General features: G+C 40.5%; 1 protein-coding gene across 6 annotated transcripts in view; it reads right to left on the bottom strand.

Annotated features, from left to right (window-relative positions):
- The window catches only part of LOC148866868 (double-stranded RNA-binding protein 4-like), a 39,117-nt gene extending 15,601 nt beyond the window's left edge, over nucleotides 1-23,516 (bottom strand). For 5 of the 6 annotated variants that reach the window (XM_088976800.1, XM_088976799.1, XM_088976801.1 and 2 more), the window contains exons 1-4: nucleotides 22,689-23,343; nucleotides 18,856-19,115; nucleotides 3,565-3,775; nucleotides 3,054-3,489 (exon numbers count right to left, since the gene is read on the bottom strand). In XM_088976800.1, coding sequence (XP_088832926.1) covers nucleotides 3,054-3,489; nucleotides 3,565-3,775; nucleotides 18,856-19,115; nucleotides 22,689-22,710 — 929 coding nt within the window. In that variant the 5' untranslated portion in view covers nucleotides 22,711-23,343. Of the gene's footprint in view, nucleotides 1-3,053; nucleotides 3,490-3,564; nucleotides 3,776-18,855; nucleotides 19,116-22,688 lie in introns of all 6 variants that reach the window. The other variant, XM_088976796.1, reaches the window with a different exon arrangement.
- Nucleotides 23,517-24,062: the final 546 nt, after the last annotated feature.

The raw sequence follows: 24,062 nt of genomic DNA, 5'->3' as shown, positions 1-24,062 counted from the left end.
GTAAAGGGACTTAAGAAAGGAGGCAGACATGAAGTAACCCTTCGGATGAGGGAACCGTAATCTCACATCAGATCTGAGGGGGGTCCAGAAAAACACTTTCAAGTATTGAAAAAAGGTTTGAAATACAAGGGAGTTCATGATCCCTCAAGCCCCTATGAAGCCCAAAGTCCCAATTTAGAGAGGAAGGTGAAAAAAGTGTTGGAAGAAAGTGAGAGAGAACTTTTTCCTTGTGTAATAAAAAAAAGTAACTGCCTGTATACTGCATGATAAATTATCATTATAATGAGTTATAGTATACTATAAAGTATATTATATATACTATAGTATATATACTATAGTATATTATATATACTATAGTGGTAGTATAGTTCTAAGAATATTTGTTCATTATAATGATAAGTCATCCCACTTTTTGGAGTTGGAGGACGACTATGTTACTATAGGCCATACTCCTACTCATGTTTCATTATTCAATATTTTTGGTCCTAGGACAGAGAGATTCTATCTACCCAATCCCAATTATGAATCACCAAATATTCCTGCTTTTTTTAATTCCAATCAAATCCATTGTAAAGATTAGAAAAAAAAATCAACAAAAGAAAAGTAAGTTGACCTGACCCATTGAATCATGACTAATATCAACTATTCTGATATTAAAATTCAATAGAGATGAAATTGTAGCTGCGGACCTTTTTTTTTATTGAATTTCCTTGGACTACGAAAGAATTTGTCGATATTTCCGATTGAATCTTCTTGTTCCTGGATGCTCTATAGGAATAAATTGTTATTCCGTTCGACCCGTGAAATAGGGTCACTTCTGTCATGTTCTCAAGCCCAATTGGAGTGGGTGACTCCCTTAGAGTTGAGATCTTTGCAGTTATGGAAGGAGTCCAAAAAGCTAAGGAGTTGAACATTAGGAAACTCTTAATTGAAGGGGATTCAGAGGTGGTGATAGGGTGGCTGCTTAAAGATCACAATGGCTTATGGAAGTACAATAATGAGAGGAGGAAATTCAAGTGGCTGGTGCGGGAGATGGAAGTTAAGATATGTTGGGTTAAAAGATCGGTTAATTCCCTAGCTGACGGTTTAGCTAAACAAGGGGCAGAAAGGGATTCACTTTTTTGGGCCAAGCTGTAACTTTAGTGTGTTTTCTTTCTTTTCTCTTTCTTTTTTTCCTTTTCTTGAGGTTCTTTGTTGCTCTTGGAAGATAAGCATGTTTGTCTTCCTTTTGTAAATCTTCTATTGATGAATTAATGAAAGTGTCATTGATCAAAAACAAAAAGTTGTAGATTTCAGCAATAAAAAGAGAAAAGGGAAGAAAGGAGAAGAAGGACAACTAGGATTGTTTAGATTCATTTGAAGGAAAAGGAAATAGAACAAAGAAAATAATAAAAAACAATAAAGCAATTAAAAAAGAGGCATTAGTGAAATATTTATTGGAAGAGTGGGGAATTGTAGGAATGTATTGGTAATACTAGATATTGCCTCAATGCTACACATCTTTATTATCATCAATGTTTGCATCACTCAAGCCGACATTCTCGCTTCTGCTTCGTCCACACCTGCTCGCGCAGGTGCTTCCCTCTAAGGCGGAACGCTCCCCTTCCGATGCATTTTTACATCCCACAGCTTCGGCAGATCGCTTAGCCCCATTCATCTTCGGCGCAAGAGCACTCGATCAGTGAGCTATTACGCACTCTTTCAAGGGTGGCTGCTTCTAGGCAAGGAAAAAGGTGCACGATCTCGCGAATTACTTCTGAAAAAATCAGAAATCATATGGAGGAACCATAGCATTTCATAGAACCTTGTTCAATAAGTGGAATACATTAGCTGTTCGCTCTCAGATTGGGCAGTAAGGGTCGGAGAAGGGCAACCACTCATTCTTAAAACCAGCATTCTTAAGACCAAAGAACCCTACTACTAATATCAACAATACTATTGATCATATGAGGGAAATGGCTTTGATACGTTATTCACAACAATCGGATTTTCGTAGGAATCTAATCAAAGGATCCATGCGCGATCAAAGGCGTAAAACAATAATTGGGGAACTGTTTCAAACAAATGCACATTCCCCGCTTAGGAAAATGGTTGTGGAGGTAGCCTATAGAAAGGGAGAGGTTGTGGCACAAGGTGATAGCTAGTATACATGGCAGTTTGGGAAATGGATGGGATGCTGGTGTATCGCACTATCGCATCGAGCTATGTTGGCAAATCCTTGGAAAGCAATTCAGAGTATCCTCCCTCAATTCCTCAATTTTGTCAGGTATGATGTCAACTCTGGCACTTCTGTTTTGTTTTGATGACATTTGGGTGGACAATTCTGCTCTTAAGGATCTTTTCCCTTCTCTCTAGAGCTTTATTCTTTAGAACTAAATTCCCTAAACCCAGCCCACCCTCCTCTTTCCTCCAAACTATTCCCTAATTTATTAAATGATCCTTTTTTCCCTCTCCTAGCTCCCAAAGAAAGTTTCTCATTAATCTCTCCAACTTCTTAGCCTCCCTAACAGGAATCCTGAAAACAGAGAAATAAATGGCTAAAACATTCCCTTCCTCATTTCCAAAAACTCCCCCAATACCTAACAGCCTTTGATTCCCTATACTATGTTGAGATCAAAATAGACAAGAAAAATATGACATAATTTCCTTCCATGCATCTTCTAGGCTTCAAGCTTTTGAAGACTTCTGGAAACATATAAATAGTTGATTGGAAAGAAAAACACGGGTTAAGGTCTAGTAATTCCAAAATATAAATATAAAAGAAAATACATGTGCATTTAAAAATGTCCATACGAAATTGGAGGGAATGGGGCAAGAGAAACTGAGAGGTGCCAAATTATACCATTGTAACAAATTATGGCATAACAATATGTTAACTCACCACAATATACCACCCAGGATCTAAAAGAATCAGAGAAATACCAGTAAACTCACAAACATGCAAGTTATAGAAAGTAATTTACAATATATCAGATATGGGAAATGTAGCAGAAGCATATTAGACCAACAAAACTTGCAGCTTAGACTGCACAGACAAGAAAGCATTAGCATACCCTTCGCCACTGTATAATTTCTTTTGTCTTGCATTCTTCCCCTTCTTGCTCTTTTTGCGCTTAGTACCAATACTAGTATTATCAGCCATGTTTTGGGATGTGCAGCCTATCACGGGAGGCTGCATATAGGCGGGTTCATACCCAGAATCAGTTGGCCCTGCCACACTGCTACCATGTGGTCTATCATTGACATTTCCAGTTAAGGCAGCACTGGTTTCACTTAATTGTTCTTGCTTTGGTTTCCTAAATTCATGATGAAGTTGATTTATAACTGGAACATTAGAATTATGTCCTTGAGATTGTCCTATAGTTGTAGGCAATTGCACTATAGAAGTACTAGTAGAAGTCCCAGATTCCTCGACTTTATGCATCATGCCAAAAACTCTAACTTTAGATTTTATAATTCCAGAAAGAAGAGTCTCATACACAGGATTACCTGTAGAGCACATTCAAATGTTAGCAAGAAATCACGTATATATGTATGTATGTATACCACCGGGAAAAAATATACCAAGAAAATATCGGATAACAGTGTGTGCTGCTAATTGTTCTGCTTCTTTCTTGCTTTTGGCCGCACAACCAGTATATGATTTACCATTGAAAAGCAAAGAAGAGATAAATCCTGGGTTTTGCCCTTCTGACTGAGTGGTTTTATATATTGGTTTCTCAAGGTTTATTTTGACAGCAAACTCATTGAGGATAGATTTGCAAACTATTGTTTCCTGAAACAAATATAAGAAATGAGAAAGTATACCATGTATAGCAAAAGATGTCAAAAAATACCCAAGAATTTTTTCACAAATAAACAACTGCAAAATAATATTAAATACAAAAAAAAAAAAGAAAACGAGAGTATAATCAGTGGGCCTCTAATATACTAGTTATGCTCTATTAGTAAAATATTGAATACATAATTGATGTTATTACTAGCATTATCAACTTTTTTTTTTGAGAAAAAGGTAACTTTCATTAACAAAAAGAGGGAACGGTATACAAGATGTATAAGAGATACACCTCACCGTAACCGCTCAAAAAGATCAAAAGAACTAAAAAACCTTCCCAACCCTTGGGAAGGAAACAAATTGTCACTATACAAAAAATCCCTGCCCACCCCAGATTTAGCTAGAGCATCTGCCACAGAATTCAACTCTTGAGGGATCCACCTAAAAGTACAGACCACCCGAGGCAGAATTTCCCTGATTTCATTGAGCTGATAGGAGAATCTCCAAGGCCCCTCCTGCTGGTTTAACATCTTACTAATAACAACCTTTGAATCTCCTTCCACCACCACTGAAGAGATATTCAGGGATATCACAGTCCTCAGCCCCACCAGCAAAACCTGCACTTCAGCTTCAATGGCTTCAACCTCCTCAATGGGCCTACTAAAGTCCCAAACAAGGATTCCAGAGGAGGTTAGAATTCTGCTACCTACCCTTGGCTGTCCCCTATGGCTTAGCCTGCTCAGACAGCTGCTATCAAACTGGAAAGTGAACTCTGCAAGGGATCTTGGAGCCACAGGAGCAGTGTGAGCAGCTACTTGACCAAAGGAACTTAGGACCTACCCCAGGTTTGTTTCTAAATCTCCCATAGAAATGCCTCTGAACACATTTGTTACCTTCAGCCAGGAGTTGAACCAGAAAATACCCTCCCTTCTAACTCTTCCAAGGAGGAACACTTGTCTTCAAAGATTTCTGTTGTGATCCTCCCAAATGTGCCACCACACCGCATGGATCACACCCTTCCCATACAGAACACCTGTTTTACTCAAGGTACAACCAGGCCATTGAATTAGGAACTCAGACACAGAATTGGGAGGAACCCAATCGAAGCTGCAACTGTAGAAGGTATCCAAGAAAAATTGCCAAAGGCTTTGAGCAATTTCACAATTTATGAGAAGATGGCAAGAGGGCTCTCCTTTCAAACACAAAACACACACATGGGGAGCAACATAAATATGTCCCTTGCTCTTCCTCAAGATCATATCAAAAGTGTTGATGCTGCCACAAGAAGCCTCCCACACAAAGAAAAGAAGAGAAAAAGAAACTCTAGAAGGGACTGCAGAAAGCCAGATCATTTTATGGGGAATAGGAGAGTTAGTTGCTCTGCCACCAACTTATAGAAAAAGGATTTGATGAAAACTCACCATCTGCTTAAGGCCACCAAATTCTCTTATAAGTCAAGGGGTCAGGAAAAACAGAAGAAAGGGAGGACAGAAGAGAAGAGATGTCTTGAGATTCTACATCAGACAATGCCCTATGAAAACTGAAGTTGAAAGAAAGACCATGTTCTCCTCTAGTGGCCTCTTTATCCAAGGTAGGACTAAACAAAAGGGGGTAAGAAGAACAAAGTTGTTGTTCCAACCACAAGTTGGTCCAAAATTTAATTCAGTTGTCATTTCCCAGGCTACAACGCAAGAAGGGAGAGAAAAGCTCAAAGTAGGAAGTTATACCTTTCCAGGGACTATGGAAAGAAGTTCGTGAAGAAGTGTGTTTGGAATCCCACCCATTCCTATTCCTTCCACACTTACTCCAAATAACTGAAGCCCACAGAAGATTTTGCTCCAAAGGAAATCCCACCCATTCCCATCCCTAACATAGACTTGTTCGGGCTTGCCTCGAGGGGCGTGGTCGTGGTCTGGGGGCAAAACCCCCGACCCAACCGTTAGACTAAAAAAAAGGCAAAAAGCACAAAATTTTAAAAAGGCGCACGCCTGGGCTGAGATGCAAGGCGCATCAGGCGCACGCCTAGGTGCACCCGGCATGCACCTAGGACCTGGATAAGGCGCATACCCCAAAATGCGCCTCACCCATGCACCTAGGCACGCCTTTTAAATAACTGAGTCTACCACTCCCAAGACCTAGATAGTTGGGACCAACATTGGATAATGGCCTTTTTACACACTTTATTACAAAAAGAACTTAACTAATTTATTAAAATTTAAAAGATGTGAAAGAAAGCAATGTTTTAAAACGCATAGGCATGACGCAAGGCGTTCCACTACCTAGAGGCGTGAGGCATATAGTTCAGAACGTAAGAGGCGTAAGCCTCCCGAACACAAGGAGGTGTAAGCCTCCTTAAGAGGAGGGGGTTAGGAGGAAGGAGGAAGGAGGAAGAAGGGGAGGAAAAGAAGAGGAAGGGGGGATCTCATTTTTTTCTTTATTTCTAATAAAAATATTTTATACTAAGAAGAATAAAGATGCATAGTATTAGTTGAAAAGGGGGTCTTGTCAAAGCGGAGGCGAGTGAGCCAAAGTGGAGCAAGACCCCCCTAACACAAAAAAACAAATTGGGCTGCATGGAAAAGGGGTGTGGGGGGTCTAGGGAGCAAAGCCCCCCAACTGAAAGGGTTAGGGGCAGATCATTTTCTTTCCCCTTATCTTTTCTTCCCTTCCTTTCCCTTTTCTCTTTTTTTCTTCTCTTTCTTTCTTTTTCTTTCCCTTCACTTTCTTTTCTCTTCCTTTCCTTTTCTTTCCTTTCCTTTTTTTTCCTTTTTTTTGTCTTTTTATATGATGTGTGCATGGGGCGTACGCCTCTAGAACACCTCATGATAACAGTGCATGAGGCATACGACTCAGAGGTGTCAATGCCTCTAGCATACGCCTCATAGTGTTTTGGGAGCACCTCCAGGCATACGCCTCCCATACCTTTTAAAACACTAAAAGAGTAAATCCATAATATAAAACTTTGGCCTGAACTAGTTTACCATTTCTTTTATACAGTATTTCATACAATGTAACTCTAATATGATAAAAGATTCTTCTTAACAGTAGAAACCACTATCTGCTGATTCGGTCAAGCTTCTTGTGAAAGGAAGAGAAAGTTGTAGATTTCAGCAATAGAAAGAGAAAAGGGAAGAAAGGAGAAGGTCAACTAGGATTGTGTGTCATAACCCTAGCCGCCAGCCCCTCATTCTATTTATATTTAACTTAAATATGAGATATTATAAAGATGCCCTTAGTAGGGCGGCAACTCAAACTAAATAGTTACAACCCTTTTAAAAAATAAAAACTAATGGGCCCAAGGCCCAACAACTTCTTAATTTAAAAGAAAATAAACTAAACACAGATGAGCCTACTCAACAACACAAACCGGTGGCCCCACTCAACACTTCCCCTCGAGTTGAGTGTAGATGTCACACATCCCAACTTGCATAAATCATGCTCCAGCTTATTCTTTGCAACGCCTTTTATGAGAACATCAGCAAGCTGCAGATCAGAAGAAATGTATGGAAGACAAACTTCTCCAAAAGTTACCCTTTCTCTGATTAAATGTCTATCTACTTCAATGTGTTTAGTTCGGTCATGCTGGACTAGATTATGGGCAATATTAATTGCTGCCTAGTTATCGCAGTATAGCATCATAGGTTCTTCTGCCTATACACCAATTTCTTCTAACAAAAGAACGGATCCAGAGAAGTTCTAAAACTCCATGTGCCATGGCCCTATATTCGGCTTCTGCACTTGATCTTGCCACAACTATTTGTTTTTTACTCTTCCATGAGACTAGGTTACCCCCAACTAGGGTGCACACTCCTGAAGTTGATCTTCTGTCATCAAGGCATCCTGCCCAATCCGCATTTGTACAAGCCTCTAACTTCAACTGTCCATGATCAGTAAACAATATGCCTCTGCCTGGATGTCCCTTCAAATAAGCAAGGATCTTGTCAACTGCCTTCCAGTGCTGGTCTCGTGGAACATGCATGTATTGACTCACTACACTTACTGCATAGGAGATGTCTGGTCTTGTCATACACAAGTATAGTAGCCGACCCACAAGTCTTTGGTATCTCCCAAGGTCTTTTACTGGTTCACCTTCCGATGCATTAATTCTATGGTTCTGATCAATGGGGGTGCTAGCTGCCTTTGTTCCAAGCTTCCCTGTCTCTTGGAGAAGGTCCAAGACATACTTCCTTTGAGAGATAAAAATTCCATGTTTCGATCTTGCAACTTCGATGCTAAGAAGTATCTCAGTTCTCCAAGATCCTTAATCTCAAATTCCTTATGCAGGTTCCTCTTCAGACTATCAATCTCACTCAGATCATTCCCAGTGACAACAATATCATCCACATAAACAATTAGGATTGACACCAAAGATCCCCTGCACTTCACAAACAAGGTGTGATCAGATTGAGTTTGAGTGTAGCCAAAAACAATCAGGGCCTTTCTGAATCTATCGAACCATGCTCTTGGAGATTATTTCAAGCCATATAGTGACTTCTTCAGCTTGCATACCTTTCCCTTTTCAGCATTATCATAAAAACCAGCTGGAAGATCCATATACACCTCTTCTTGTAGATCCCCATTTAGAAAAGCATTCTTCATATCCAGTTGAAACAAAGGCCAAGAGTATGAGGCAGCAAGAGAAAGGAGTATCCGAACAGAGGTCATCTTCGCAACTAGTGCAAATGTCTCTAGATAATCAATGCCATAGGTCTGTGTGTACCCTTTTGCAACAAGTCTTGCCTTGTACCTCTCTATACTTCCATCTACCTTATACTTTACTGTGTAAACCCATCTGCATCCAACTGTCTCCTTGCCTTCTGGTAGGTCCACAATCTCCCATGTCTGATTCTTAATCAAAGCCTCCATCTCTTCTTGCATAGCTGTCTTCCACTTAGGTTTGGAGAGAGCCTCACCAACACCCTTGGGTATAAACACGAATTAAGAGAAGAGAGAAAAGCACGGTAGGAAGGAGAATGTTTGTTGTAGGATAAGTACTGTGAAATACAATGAGCAGTGCACTTTCTCTTCCCTTTTCTAAGAGCAATAGGGAGATCAAAGTTATCTATAACAGTGTTAGTAGGACCAATGGGAATTGAAATAGTAGTGGGATCAAGAGGAATACCTGAATCCGTATCAGCCGAATCTGGATTCTCCAAGGGATCGATAGGAAGTGATGTGAGTTCTGCTGTAGTGGAATCAACCGCCTTATGAAGTCTCTGCCGTGAGTAATGCTGTGAGACGGAACACAAAGGAGGTGGCAAGGTAAGTGACATCGGGTGGTGGTCAAGCACAGGAGTAGACATAGGGACTGAAACTGGGAGAGGGATAGACTGCCAACTTACTTCCCCAAAACACTCCCCCTGAGAAGGATTCCTTGAGAAGAAGTACGTAGATTCAAAAAAGATAATGTCCTAGTAACAAACCGGTTCCCAGAGACTGGATCATAGCAGCGGTACCCTTTCTGATTCTCTGCATATCCAAGGAAGACACGTTTCTTTGCCTTGGGGTCAAGCTTTGAACGGTAAGGACCAAGGATATGCGCAAAGCAGACACACCCAAACACCCTTAGAGGAATATGAAACATCTCCCCCTGAGGAAAAAGAAGGCTGAATGGAGTGCTGAATCCAAGTATACAAGAAGGCACCCTGTTAATCAAATATACTGTCGTGAGAACTGCATCACCCCAAAAACGAACCGGAACTATAGTTGTGATCATCATGCTTCTTGCCGTCTCAACAATGTGTCTATTCTTCCTCTCTGCAACACCATTCTGTTGTGGACTGTAGGAGCAACTACTCTGATGGACAACACCATACTCCAACAAATTTGAGGCAAGATGTCTCTCAAAATATTCCCTAGCATTGTCAGATCTGAACATCTTTATTCTCGTTCCAAACTGTGTTAGTACCATCTGGTGGAATTGCCTCACCAAGGATGGTACTTCATCGCGGGGGCTATCAACTGTGTTGGTGTCAAAGGAGGTCTTAGTCTGGTTGAAAGGTTTCATAGATGGGGCTATCAACTCTGGTAAGGTGGTTGGATGGACAAATTCATTGGTTGTACCAGGTAAGAAATATGTAACAGAATTGAAAAGAAACAAAAAGGGATGGTTTATCTCTGTGGTGGAGTTTTTTGGAACAAGTGGAAAGCAACTACTGTGTGTGCCAAAAGAGAGGCTACGGAAAGGGTGGATGGATTTTGTGAAGGTGCTACAGTCTTTTCTTGTAGCCTTGGAAGTGAAGAGAGCAGAGGGGGTGAAGAGAACTGGTCAAATTTCCAAAGACCATGGTAAAAAAGCTCAGGAAGGGGCAGTTTCAATTAGTTCCTCTGGGAGCATAGAGGTGCAAGGCACTCCGATTGAAGTGGTGGTTGCTTGCGCTTCTAGTCTTCGAAGATTATTGGTAGGAGCAGGGAAGGATGAGTAGAAGTAAAGAAGGGTGTTAGTGGCTGATAGAGGAGTGATAGATTGGAGAAGGGCTCTGTGTACAATGGCAGGGGAGTTAGGATTTGGGAGTGAAGCTATGTTGTTCCCTTTTGTAGAGACGAAAGTTGTGCTTGATGTAGGCAACCAGGAGCTAAGTTTTAAAGCAGTTGTGGTGGATGGAGTTCTAATACATGTTCAGAACTGGAGTCCATTTTGCAATGAAGTCGAAGTCCAAGATGGTTGTGTCCGGCTGAAGCTTGTATGCCTTCCATTTCACCTCTGGCGGAACTCTGTTCTTGAACATATCATGCATTGTCTGGGAGGCATCTTGATGAAAGCTGATAAGCGATTTCTAGGTACCGTGGAGTTACAGGTTGCTGGTGTAAGGCACGAGAACTTGCCGAGGGTCATTGAATTATGCTCGGATGATGCCTGGTACAAGGTGTGGGTGGCCTCTGAAGTTGAATGGTCGTGGTGGGGAGGTGTTCCTGAGGTAGAAGATGATGAGCTGGCGGGGTGGTGGACACGTGGAGGGCATAGGTTGGGAGTCGAAAAGGTGGAGCAAATGAAAGGTTTTTTTGGGGTAACTGAGCCGGTTGGGGAAAACCAAATGACAAGAAATCCCGTTAAGGAAAACTTTTCAAGTAGGTTTGAATTAAGCAACTTAATGGCAGAATTCTCTTCCTTTGCTGACGTGGCGAAAGGACAGGGTGGGTTGGCGAGACGAAAGGGTTGGTCTGAGCCGTTGAAGGTGGCGGGTGGGTCAGGCAGGGTGAAGGTTGAGCCGGGACAGTACTGAAAGGGCCCACGTGACAACTTAAAAGGTCACGCGGGCGAGGCGGGTGGGCGTAACACCGAAAGGGGGATCCATTTGAAGAGCCCACGTGATAACTTAAATCGTCACGTGGGTCGGGGCAAAGGGGCTTCTCTTGGGGCGCTGATAGACAGTGCTAATGGTTTATCGTCGTCCAAGTCGTGAGAAGGGGGGGCTTGTGCGCAGCGGTGGAAGCTGGAGAAGAAACCGGTGTTGCAGTGGGTTTCCCAACGATGTTTAGAGGAGCATAGCCAACTGCGACGCTCTTCAGAAAGGCCGAATCCAAGATTCACTAGGGAAAGAACTGAAGAGAGGGAAGAAAAGGATGAAGGATGGGCGCAGTGCAATGAAGGAGATGAAGAAGCGGAGGATCATTATGCTAATGGTACTAGCGTGGGCAGTGTAAACGACGAAGGTAGTTGTGCTGGTGGTGACGTGGATGGGTGGAATATTGCTAGCCTATTTCAGGGTGTAGGTTGCAATCGGGTCAACTCATTTCCAAGATTACAGAGTGTGCAAGGATTATCAAAAGGGGTAAACCGGGAGAACAGGAAGCTGAGCAGGAACACACCATCTAGGGGTGAATCAGGGGCAGAGGGGAAAGATCACCAGGTTGACCAAAGGACAGAAGTACTTCCCAACCAACCAAGGGAGACAGATGTTTACCAACCTCTGGAACATGAGAGGGAGGCCGGGAGCAATCCTTTTCTAGCCTGTCCACCAATCCCAGGTAACCCAGTGAATTCGGTTTGTGCTACTAACGTGTCTCCTGTGTCTTTGGTTCCAGATTTTGTTTCTGTTCCATGTCCTGTAGCCCATGAATATGCAGTCGTGCTAGAAGGCAGGCTCTCCGAGTTGGGGGTGAAGGGGATGAAGGAAAGTGGGAAGGTGAGGGAAGGAAGGTTTAGGAGTGAAAAAATGTGGGAAATCATTGAAAAAGTGTTTTAGTGAAAGGAAATTTGATTTGGAGGAGGGAAGGAAAGGAAGGAAGAGGGGAGGGGCTAGTGGAGAGGAGGGAAAGGTTTGAGGGTAGCGATGGAGGGAAAGGAACAGAGAAGGAGGGAAGTAATAGGAAAGGGAGGTTGGATGGAGAGGAAAGAACAAAGGTGGGACCAGGGGAGAGGAAGAACGGGCATATGGGCAGAGATGGAGGGGTTTCTGTAGGAAGGGTAGGGGTGGAGGACTCGGTGAGAGAAGACTTGCTAGCTGAATTTATAGAGAAGTTGGGCTGTAGGTTGGAAGATTTGAATGTGTTGAAAGAAAGATTACAGAAGAGGAAGAAGGAGATCAGAACAAAGAAGATGAGATTGAGTGAAGTAGAGAGATTGAAGAGAGATGTAGGAGACAACAATCTCGGGGTAAAAGGAGATAGGAGGAAAGGGGGAAAGTAGTGGAAGGTGGCAAGGGGTTTAAATAAGAAGTGATATGAAGATCCTTAGTTGGAATGTGAGGGGAATTGGGAGTGCAAGGAAGAGAGCGACAATAAAAGAGGTAATAAAACGGTTTGACCCAGACATTGTGTTGTTACAAGAGTCTAAGAGAATGGAGTTTAATAACAATTGGACACGGAATGTTTGGAAAGCCAGGGGGATCAGCTGGGTGGTTGCTCCCTCTTGGGGTGCATCCAGGGGGATTTTAACAATGTGGAAGAGGGATGTGGTTGAAGGCCTGGAGGAGTTGATCGGAAAGTTCTCGGTTTCCGTGAAGTTTAAGCAGCATGAAGGTGATTTACATGGGTTTTCACAAATGTTTACGGACCGAATGACTACAGAAAGAGAAAGGAGTTGTGGGAGGAATTGGCGGATGTTAGAGGGTTATGGGATGGGCCCTAGTGCATGGGTGGGGACTTCAATGTGATTAGATTCTCGGAGGAATCCAATTAGGTTAACCAGAGGGTGACAAAAAGCATGAGGAAGTTTAACAGCTTTGTGGATGACTTTGAGCTTAAAGAGATCCCCCTAGCCCATAAGACATTTACTTGGTCAAATCTCCAATCTAGACCCAATTGCTCTAAATTGGATGGATTCATGTTCTCTCTATATTGGGAAGTTCATTGGGGAACTTGGCTTCTAGAGCTCTTCCAAGGGTGACCTCCGATCATTGGCCCATAGTGTTATGTAAGGACGAAAGAAGGCATGGAGGTCCTACCCCCTTTAGATTTGAAAATATGTGGTTACTCTACCCAGGGTTTAACAACAAAGTGAGGGAGTGGTGGTATGAGTGTAACCCTTTGGTGGAATGGGCGGGGATGAAATTCCATAAGAAACTTCAATTTTTGAAAGTAAAAATCAAGGAGTGGAATTTGGTGGAGTTTGGGAGGATAGAAAAAAGAAAGGGACATCTACTGGATAAGATTGAAAGCCTTGACTCTAAAGAAGAAAGGGGAGAACTTGGAGTGGAAGACATTGAGCTCAGGAGAGATTTAAGAAGAAAGTTAGAGGACTGCCTGCACAAGGAGAAAATTAGCTGGAGGCAAAAATCTCGGTGTAAATGGGTGCAAGAGGGGGACAGAAACACTAGGCTTTTCCACTCTCTAGCAGAAGGCAGGAGAATGAAGAACTTGATCTCTAAATTGGTAGTAGATGGAGTTGAGCTAGTGCATCAAGAAGAGATTGTCGGGGCTTGTGTGGAGCACTTCAAATCTATCCTAAGAAGGCCTGTGTGTAGAAGGGTGTGGATAGAAGGATTGGATTGGCCAGATGTAGGGGTGGAGAACAGGAGAAGGTTGGAGAGAAGCTTTAGTTTAGAAGAGATCAAGGAGGCTGTATTTTCTATGGATAGAACAAAAGCCCCAGGGCCGGATGGGTTCACAATGACTTTTTATTAGGACTGTTGGGACATTTTGAAAGATGATCTTTTGCAGGTATTTGAGGAGTTTTACAGGAAAGGAATTGTCAATCTGGGTGTGAACTCCACATTTATAGCCTTAATTCCAAAAAAGAAAGATGCTTCCCACCCGAAGGATTTAGGCCAATTAGCTTGGTTAATAGCTTGTATAAGATCATTGCAAAAGTGTTGTCCTTGAGGCTGAAGAAGATTTTGCCAGATATCATTGCACACTACCAAGGAGCTTTTGTGAATGGAAGACAAATTACTGATCAGATTTTAATTGCTAATGAGAGTGTGGAGAACTTTAAAAAGGATAAGAAGAAGGGAGTGGTTTGTAAGTTGGACTTGGAAAAGGCTTACGACTTAGTGGAGTGGGAATTTTTTAGGAAAGTTTTGACTAAATTTGGGTTCGGGGCTAGATGGTGTAAGTGGATCATGGGTTGTGTCCGGAATCGTCATTACTCAGTGCTAGTGAATGGGGCAGTGGTAGACTTCTTTCCAGCCAGTAGAGGTATAAGACAAGGAGACCCCCTTTCTCCTTTCTTGTTCATTCTAATTGTGGAGGTTTTGGGGAAATTGATTCACATAGCTGATTCTAAGGGGCTCATTAGAGGCTAGAGAGTTGGGAGGGCGGAAACCCCTCTTACTCACTTGCAGTTTGCTGACGACATGACTCTGTTTTGTGAAGGCGGTAATGCGAGCTTTATTAGGAATTTGAAGTCGGTGATACAACTGTTTGAGCAAATATCCAACTTGAAAGTTAACATTGGGAAAATTTGTGTCGTGGGGGTGAATTTGGAGGAGGGAGAGATCAGGGAGAGTGCTGAAGTGTTGGGGTGTGAAGTCCCGGGATGGCCTTTGAACTACTTAGGGTTGGCTTTAGGGGATAACCCCATGAGAGAGAGCTTTTGGAACCCGGTGGTGGAAAGGTTCGAAAAAAGACTGGTGTCATGGAAAAAGAACTACCTCTCTCTTGGTGGGAGAATTACTCTTATTAAGGCCACGCTTGCTAATTTACCTATATTTTTCCTGTCGGTGTTTAAAATCCCAGTGAAGGTTGCTAATAGATTGGAGAAGTTAATGAGAGATTTCCTGTGGGAACCGGGAGAGGAAAAGAGGGATCATAGAGTGAGCTGGGAGATAGTTTGTAGGAGTACATGTGGTGGTTTGGGGCTTGGAAATATTAGGAGAAGGAATATGACTTTGTTGGGAAAGTGGTTGTGGAGATTCCCTTGGAGAAGGAGAAGCTTTGGGCTAGAATAGTGGCAAGTATTCATGGGCTGGAGCATAATGGATGGTTGGAATCAGAACTAGGACCACAAGCAATTCTCCTTGAAAAGCCATTCATGACCTGCTACCAGTTTTCTCCCCTAATATCAGGTATGATTTGAATTCCGTTAACTCCATAAAATTTTGAGAACAAACCTGGGTGGGGAGTGCCCCTCTAAAGTCTTTCTGATTTGAAAAATGAGCCAATCTCGTCTTTTACCACCCCGTCCTCTTCCATTTCTGGGATTGGGTGGAACTTGGGTCTAAGAAGGGATTTGAGGGACTCAGACTTAGACATTATTTTGAGCCTTATTGCAATTCTTGATAATGTTGTCTTAGACTCCACTAGGGCGAATTCTAGAATTTGGACACCTCCCAATGGCATTTTTTCTTGTGCTTCTTTCTTCAAAGTCTTAAGTCAGTCCACCAGTCCTACCTTCCCTCCTTTTCCTGTTGATGAGGTTTGGTGCAGAGCAATACCTCCTAGTGATTTACTCCAAAAGAAGAGACCCAATACTTGTTTGTCACCTCAGTAGTGTGTTCTTTGTAAAGCGGATGGAGAGACTGGTTTTCACCTACTGGTGTCTTGCCATTTTGCGAGGTTAATTTGGGAATGGGCTTTGTCCATATTTGGTTGTAGTTGGAACCCCCCATCAGACTTGCAAGGCCTTTTTTCCCCTTCTTTTTTCAGGTGGCGGATAAAAAGGGGAAGGACAATGTGGAGAGGACTAAGGGCTGCAGTATGTTGGACACTTTGGGAAGAAAGAAACTCCAGGATATTCTCAGAAGCTCAGAGATGAGCAACAGATTTGAGGGCTATCATTCATATTAGGGCGGTACAGTGGCTGAAATCTTTGGAGCTTTTCACAGATTACACTGTGGATGACATGTTGAGGAAGTGGGGTGAAATTGCAAGTTGCACACAAACTAAGTCAATAATGAGTGTGGCTTGGACCCCTCCACCTAGTGGATTCGTGAAACTAAACCTTGATGGGTGTAGCAAGGGAAATCTGGGACAATCGGGGATTGGGGGTGTATTTATATTTAACTTAAATATGAGATATTACAAAGATGCCCTTAGTAGGGCGACAACTCAAACTAAATAGTTACAACCCTTTTAAAAAATAAAAACTAATGGGCCCAAGGCCCAACAACTTCTTAATTTAAAAGAAAATAAACTAAACACAGATCGGCCTACTCAACAACACAAATCGGTGGCCCCACTCAACATTAACAAAGTAACTATTCCCCTTTTCCATCTGATCAATTATAGCAAGTTATAGATAAAAAGAAATAGTAATTACTATATGTGGCTACAAGGATTTGATCCTAGTTCTCTACACTAATATGATTTAAAGTTTAAAACTAGATGTCTAGGTTGCTCATAAAAATTTAAATGAAAAGAAATAAATCCACGAGTTTAATATTTCTCCTTTCTTTGTTCCCTTTTACACGGATTATAATCAAAAAAGCATAAATTTTAAGGGAGGGGATCTTCCTAAGAGCTTTGTATCACATGTAAAATTTCAAAGTTCAAACTTAAGGAATATAACTTTCAAATTCCCCCTGTTTCTGGTTTACTCTATTTATTGAATCCAGTGGTCCTTGGGGTTGGGGGTGAGGACAGCAGGGTCTGGAGCCTTTGTTCATCTAGGACTTTCACCTGTAAATCCTTCTTTTACTCCCTTGTAGATTCCTCACCTCCACCTTCCTCTTCTTTCCCTGTTAAAGAAATTGGGTGTTCTCCCATCCCTCCTAGAGTCAGTACTTTCTGTTGGGAAGTGTTTAATGGTTGCATTAATACTTGTGATAACTCCTTCATTTTACAATTAATAAATCATTTTGTGTTGCTGACAAAAAAAAAATAATACTTGTGATAAGCTTCAAGGGAAGAGGCTAAACTAGTGTTTGTCCCCCAACTTGTGCAGCTTGTGTAAGTTTAATGACGAGACAGCAGTTCCCCTTCTAATCTTTTGTCCTTTTGTTGGCTTTATTTGGGAGTGGTTTGCTTCACTTTTTGGTTGCAGGTGGTTCTCTCCTATTAGCTTGGAAGGGATGTTCAACCCTTATATTCGTAGGTGTTCTACAGTGTCTAGAAAACCGGACCAGACCAGCCAGTTGAACCATGACCCAAGGCCCTGACCAGTTTGGTCATACCCCAATAACCGGACTTGCTCAAAACCCGCTGAAAACCAACTAACCGGCCAGTTGAACCAGAAAACCAGTCCCGGTTTCATGAAACCGCCTGGGTTCATACACAAGCGGATTTTAAAATGTTGTTAACAAGATTTGAACTCAAGACCTCTTATTTTCACAAATTACTTAATTACCAATAATCCACCTCTTTACTTATGCTAATTAATGACTATTTATTATACATATTACATTATTATTGCAAGTATTTTAAAGAAAATGTAAGTTAAAAGGCTTGAACCCTTGTCATTTGTTTTAAAAATTAAGAAGCTTACCATACATCCACCATATTTAAGTACATTAAAAGTTGTAAAATATATTATATATAGTATTTATATGACCTGTAGTATATATATGTATATGCCACGCCATCACCGTTCAATCTCAGTCGAACCTTTGACCCGTGAAGTGAACGGTGAACCTCTCCCTTCTCTGGTTCTCTGAACATTGGTGTTCTACTAAAAGGGGTAAGCTGATGTGGAACCACACAAAGGCAGCAGTTATTTGGTCAGTTTGGAAGGAAAGAAGTTCTAGAATCTTTGGGGGAAAGGAGAGGAACAAGGAAGCACTGATTAAAACTCTAAGAGTGGTTCACTGGGTCAAGACTTTCAATGGTGGACTGGTCAAAACTTTAGGGCTTGGGGAGCTATAGCTACCTCTTCTTCGAGAAGACAAATTACAATGGAGGACTGGTCTCCCCTGCCTTGCAGTTGGTTGAAACTGAATTTTGATGGGAGTAGTGTGGGTAATCTAGGCCCCACTGGAATTGGAGGAGCTATCAGGGATGAAGAAGGTAATATATGTGCCTTCTTCTCGGGCCCATCTGGGCAAAATGATGTGGCATCAATAGAACTCTTAGCATGGGCTTGAGAAAGCCAAGGAACTAGGGAAGGAGTTGTGGATTGCTTAAAGAAAGAGGAAGGAGTTTCGTGGCACCTAAGAAATGATCTTAAGAGGTTCAAAAGGCCTTCCAGGGATATGTTGATTCAAAGTAATTGGATTAGAAGATCAGCCAACAGTTTGGCAGATAGTTTAGCTAAACAAGGAGTACATAGACACTATGTTTTGGGCTCAATTGTAATTTTGGGGGTTTGGACGATAGGTGTCTATTTGTAATCTTCACAACTTCTTGTTGTGCCTCTTTAATCAGTTCAATGAAATCTTTTTTTCTGTGTATCGATCAAAAAAAAACTTTCAACATTAGTCTCTAATAAAACAAAAGAAAGAGTACTATGAAACGCAAAAGTAGGGCAGACAACCAATAAGGCAATCTTTCAGTTTCTGGTAACGAATTTAAAAAAATATAAACAGATAAAAATTGAAGCTTACTCATCTAAATCACCAAATAAATTTAAAAATTATGACTCAGCCAAGTTGCTCATAGGATCAATTAATATCAGGAAACCCTACTTTGAATTTGCATAGCACAAGATATCACGAAACCCTACTTTGAATTTGCATAGCACAAGATACAATACAAGGTTGCAAAATAAACCATCCAAAGTCAAAAAAAAATTGATGATCACAAAAAGGAAAAGCCATTGGACATACCTCAAGAATTATAGGACAACTTTCTTTAATTTTTTTCTGTATATGCTCATATGCAACTTTTGCAACATCATGCTCTGCAGCTTTGCGATTTGAGAATGTCCTAAATGATGTATAAGTTTCTCCATCAATCAAAACTGTAGACCTGAACTTTGGTGCATGCGGAGCTCCCTCATTAACAGAACTATAAACAGGAAGTGGGATAGCTGATTTTTGTGCATATTCATGTAACCGGTTTTTGTGCATCAAATTTTCTGGAAAACCTAAAGCATTCATATGAAAATTTCAATATCCTCATATGAATTTTTAGTTTGTTATTGGTAATTGAATAGTTTGACTTACAAAGAAAAACCTGAAATCTAATTCATTTTATGGTACAAGGTATTAGCCAATGCATGTAAATAAATTTGATTGCAAACACACTGAACTAATAAAATGCTAGAACATTCTCAATTCAAATCTTATCCTTAGTGTAGTGACTTGTAAAGCATAAGGACTTGAGAAAGTGCAGCTAGACAAGTTTACAATAAATAATATTGACTTCACAAATACACATATTGTGATAGGCAACATAACCAAGACAAACCATTTTTAAGGAGGTTTAGCAAACTAAGATCTATTGTTTTGGACATGTTTGTGCATCAAATATGGCAATATGAACTTGGGACCTTTCATGAGAGCTCTTTACATAATCAATCCTAAGAGGAAAAGGCAAATTAGGTAGAAAAAGATGACAAAAAACAAGGGGAACAGATTTGAGCACATCCTATATTTGATAATCAGTCACATTCTCAGTGAAAAGACAATAGGTACTGCTTGAGTAATAAACAATTAGAGGCAAGATCACTTTGTCAAGATTGGGATGTGTCCAAATACATTCCCAAAGGGAAGGACTCCAAATATGAGCTACTCAAAATCCAACCAAACCAGACGAAAGGAATCTGATGGATGGTCTGAATTGGCCAGATTCTATCTTTGTTCTTAGAGCAATTAAAATAGATTCATATGGCTTGATATTAGAGTTGTTTTTCCATGCTATCATTAACATCAGGGGTGCAATCGAATCAAGCTGAGTCAAACTTCGGCATGTCTTAGCTCAGCTCAGCTGAAATACTCTTATCATAGTTCTCAAGGAGCCAAAGCGAGGCTAGGCAACGGGGGGGGGGGGGGGGGGGCTTGTCACCTAGTCACCTGGGATATGGGTTTTGTAAAAACAATATCTTAGGGTAGTTCCCTAGGTTCCATAACCATGTTTACTTAATAATTATCCATAATTTTCATAAGAAAAGTATAAACTTCATGTTAAAGAATAGAAAATCAACATATTCAGGAGAAGAAAACAGAAGAAATAAAAGACAATTCAAAAAATATAGGAGATGAACCCTTATTTTTGTTATAGGAAAAGAAGAAAAGAAAAGCTTAACTTTGATGGCAATAGTATAAGGAACCCAAGGCAATATGGTATTGGAGGAGTTTTCAGGAATGAGCATGGGAATGTTTCAGCCATTTTCTCAGGCCCAATTGGTGAAGGTGATTGCCTTAGGGCTGAGGTCTTTGCTGCCTTGGAAGGAATTGAAAGAGAAAAAGAAATGAATATAAGGAGGCTTGTAATTGAAGGTGACTCGGAGGTGGTAATAGGGGTTAAAAGAAGATAAAACTGGAATGTGGAGTTACAGCAATGAAAAGAAAAAAATAAAAATAAAAAATAAAAAATCAAGTGGCTGGCTAAGGACATTGAGATAAAGTACAGTTGGGTGAAGAGATCTGCTAACTCATTTTCTGATGGGTTAGCCAAGCAAGGGGTGACTAAGGAATCTCTGTTCTGGGCTCAATTTTAATTCTGTCTTTTAATTTTTCTTTGGGGGCTCCAGCCTTGTCTGGGGGAGTTAGGACAGTTTAACTCCCCATTTTTTGTACTTAATTTTTCTTAACGATTAATGAAAATTACTTGTTATTGATAAAAAAAGAAGAAAAGAAAAGGTGGAAGAAGAAGAAGAAAATGTGTTGATTAGACAAAATTTTAAATTCTTTTTTATTTATTGGTTCAGGTTTTGAAGTCTTTGAGGGTTCAATACAGTAGTTAGCAATGCTTGTGTTGATTAAACCCTAACAAATAAGAAATAATAAAAAGAAGTTGGTATCTAAACAAATAAAATGAATATTTTAGTTTAATAATGTCTATTTTATAATTGTAACCCCAAAAAATTAAGAATATAAAAGTATTTTATAACACAATATACAAAATTGCTTGGCAGTTAGGTGAGGCAAGCCTCCAAGAGCGCCTTGTTGCCTTGACAACTATGACTCCTATATTTGAATTTCAAGTTCAAGTCAAACTCTATTTTCCAGTTCAAGTTCAGTTCGACTAAATATTCAATAAGTTTGAGTTCAGCTCGAATGTCAGTGCTAGTTTCTTAACTGAATTTGCATGCAACTAGGCATATCACTTTATAAGCTTCCAGGGAATTTACAAGCATAGCAACCAATAGCTTCAGCCACTCATTTATTTAATATACAGTAAATATAAGATTTAATGAGAGGGGATGGGTGTTAATATAGGTTTTCCATCAGACTTGATGGAAAACTTTTGGGATGTTCTTGAGATCCAAGCTTGTAATGTGAATCTTTTCCATTTTGATTAACTCTTTTGGTGTGTCATCTTGACACCCAATCAGCTTGCACTCGCTTTTCTAATTTAATAAAATTATTTTCTTTACTCTTCAAAAAAAAAAGTTAATACCTTATATATTGGTAAGAGGGAATGGAATGAATTAACTTAGTATTTGCTTGTATATTAATTTTTCAGCTACGAAAGCACATGACACTTGTAATTTGTGTTTTGTTTGGTGATGTTGGTAGTACCCCTTCTGGTAGAAATTCTACAGGTAGTGGTAGAGCTGTTACAGGTACTGATAGAGCTTCTACCGGTAGTGGTAGAGCCATAGAGCTTCTACTGGTAGTGGTAGAGCTTCTACGGATACTAGTAGGTAGGTGAAGGCAATTCTATCAGAGTAGAGTTGTTATCTCTCTTACATAGGCTGAAGTGTATTTCATTGTTACGATGTTACCAAGCCTAACCGAATTCAAGCCCGAACTGTTCAATAAAAGCCCAAATCAGTGGCACACTTGCACCCCTAAATTCCACATCACCTTTCTATCTATGTTACCATCCACTCACCTTTCTTTCAACTGTATCTCTAAGTCCTTATCTTTAGTTGAATGGGGAAAATCCTGGAAAGACTACAATATACAACATAAAGATTGGGCTTTCTCTTATTTTCCTTTTCATGTTTTTCTTTCTACCTCGAGAGTCCTTAGGTGAGCAATGGGGGCTCCCCTTGGTACATTTAGGCATGTGAAAACAACCACGCCTAATTAAAAAACCTGAGCTCCGTTCACAAGGCTGCGTAGACAAGAAAAACGAACTCAGAAATCAAAAGATCACAAGCCATTATCAAAACAAGCCATCAGGCTCAACAAATGATGCTGGACACATGACACGAGCCTGTAAAAGAAAACAACAATCTAAAACCCTAATCCCTTAACAGTTTTATGCCAATAATCTCAATTAGTTCTACTCCAAGCACCAAAATCTAAAACCAAACCAGACCAACAACAGCTCCCACTTTAACTCTCTCTCCCCAGGAAAACCCAATAAAACCAAACTCTACCAAACAGTAACACTTACCCCACACTAAATTAGTTCATCTCAAAAGCCCACGGGAGAAATAAATAAATGAATAAATTAGCTTAAAGACCACACAATTCTCTATCAATTTTTTGTTGGATAATCGACAAAAGCAGCTGCAGCTCGTTTCAGCCATAGATATACTTACTAGGCTTAAACGGAGGATCCATTCCTGTTCAGAGTCAGACTTCGGACGCGAGAAGGGAGGAACTGTTCTTCGCCTCTGAAAAAGATGGGAGTGCAACAGCTGTTCCAACAGTTTGTGGCAAGAACCTGGTTATGAATTTATGATCGTGGATATACACGTGTCTATGTGTTGACATGAAAGAAACCGGTCCGTGACCGAATCTGTGCTACCCACAAAATGCTACCGCCGCACATCCGGAACGACCAGTTGAAAATCGGAATGGAGATGCGGGGTATCGACCTCCGTACCTCTCGCATGCTAAGCGAACGCCCTACCATCTGGGCTATATCCTCATACACTTTTATTAGTGATTATATTTCTCTATAACGATGCAGTCTTTTCCGTTTTTCCTTTTCTCCGAAGTTCCAACAATGACGGCCTTGCAATCTTTGATGTCCTCTTCAACCTTCAAGGATCTCCCTCTAGAAATTTTCCCTTCACTATCTCTCAAAAGCCTCGTTGAAATATAGTTGATATGTTGGAAGTTGGAACACAATTGACTTCTTTGAGAGTAGTTGACCTCTTGTGAACCCAATTTTTTTTAGTAATTAAAAGAATGTTTCATTAAAACATCAAAAGGAGAAACATCCAAGAGATCACATTGCATAATCAACTTGGAGCATTACAAAATCAAGAACCTTTTATACGAGACTGACAGGCTAAGAAATGAGCAATATTATTTTTTGCATGTTTGCAAAACAAAACACAACAAAATTAAAGCCCTACCTCACCTCACAGCCAGAATGTCCAATAGGATAGCCCAGATTTCACTAGGAGGAGATCTCGACTAAGGTTGCAACTTGGGCTAGGTTGGGTTAAGGTTAAAATTCATGAACCCGACTTTACTTTAAGTTGGGTTAAGGTTGACCCCTTAGGCTATCCGAACCCGACTCTATATTACATGTCATATATAAATATATGTTACATGTAATATATAGCATATATTGATTTGTTTATATGCATGATATTTGTATAGCACCCACCACATAGTATCATGCATTTCTTTTAAGATAATCCTAATCAGGAACACTAAAACCTTAATAACATTATTTTCTGTTTTTTGAAAAGGTTATTCTTCATCTCCTCTTTGTTGTTTGCCCCCCATAAAAGATCTGTCATAAGTCACAACTCATAATAAACTATAGTCATTTCTAACACTTGTTTTTCCGAATTTTGTACCAAAAGAACAAAAAAAAAAACATCAACAAATAATTACTAATGAAACATAGGATTAATATATGTAGTGAAAGTTGAGTTAAGATCTAAAATTGAGAAAGGATGGTGAAAAGGTTGTGTTGGACCAAACTTCGGGTTGGGTTGGGTTGGGTAAGGAAG

The sequence above is a fragment of the Nelumbo lutea genome, chromosome 3, assembly GCF_056320005.1.
Source record: "Nelumbo lutea isolate HS-2025 chromosome 3, American lotus-T2T, whole genome shotgun sequence".
Lineage (NCBI taxonomy): Eukaryota > Viridiplantae > Streptophyta > Magnoliopsida > Proteales > Nelumbonaceae > Nelumbo > Nelumbo lutea.
Note: the sequence above shows the minus strand (reverse complement) of the source record. Positions and strands in the feature narration are given on the sequence as shown.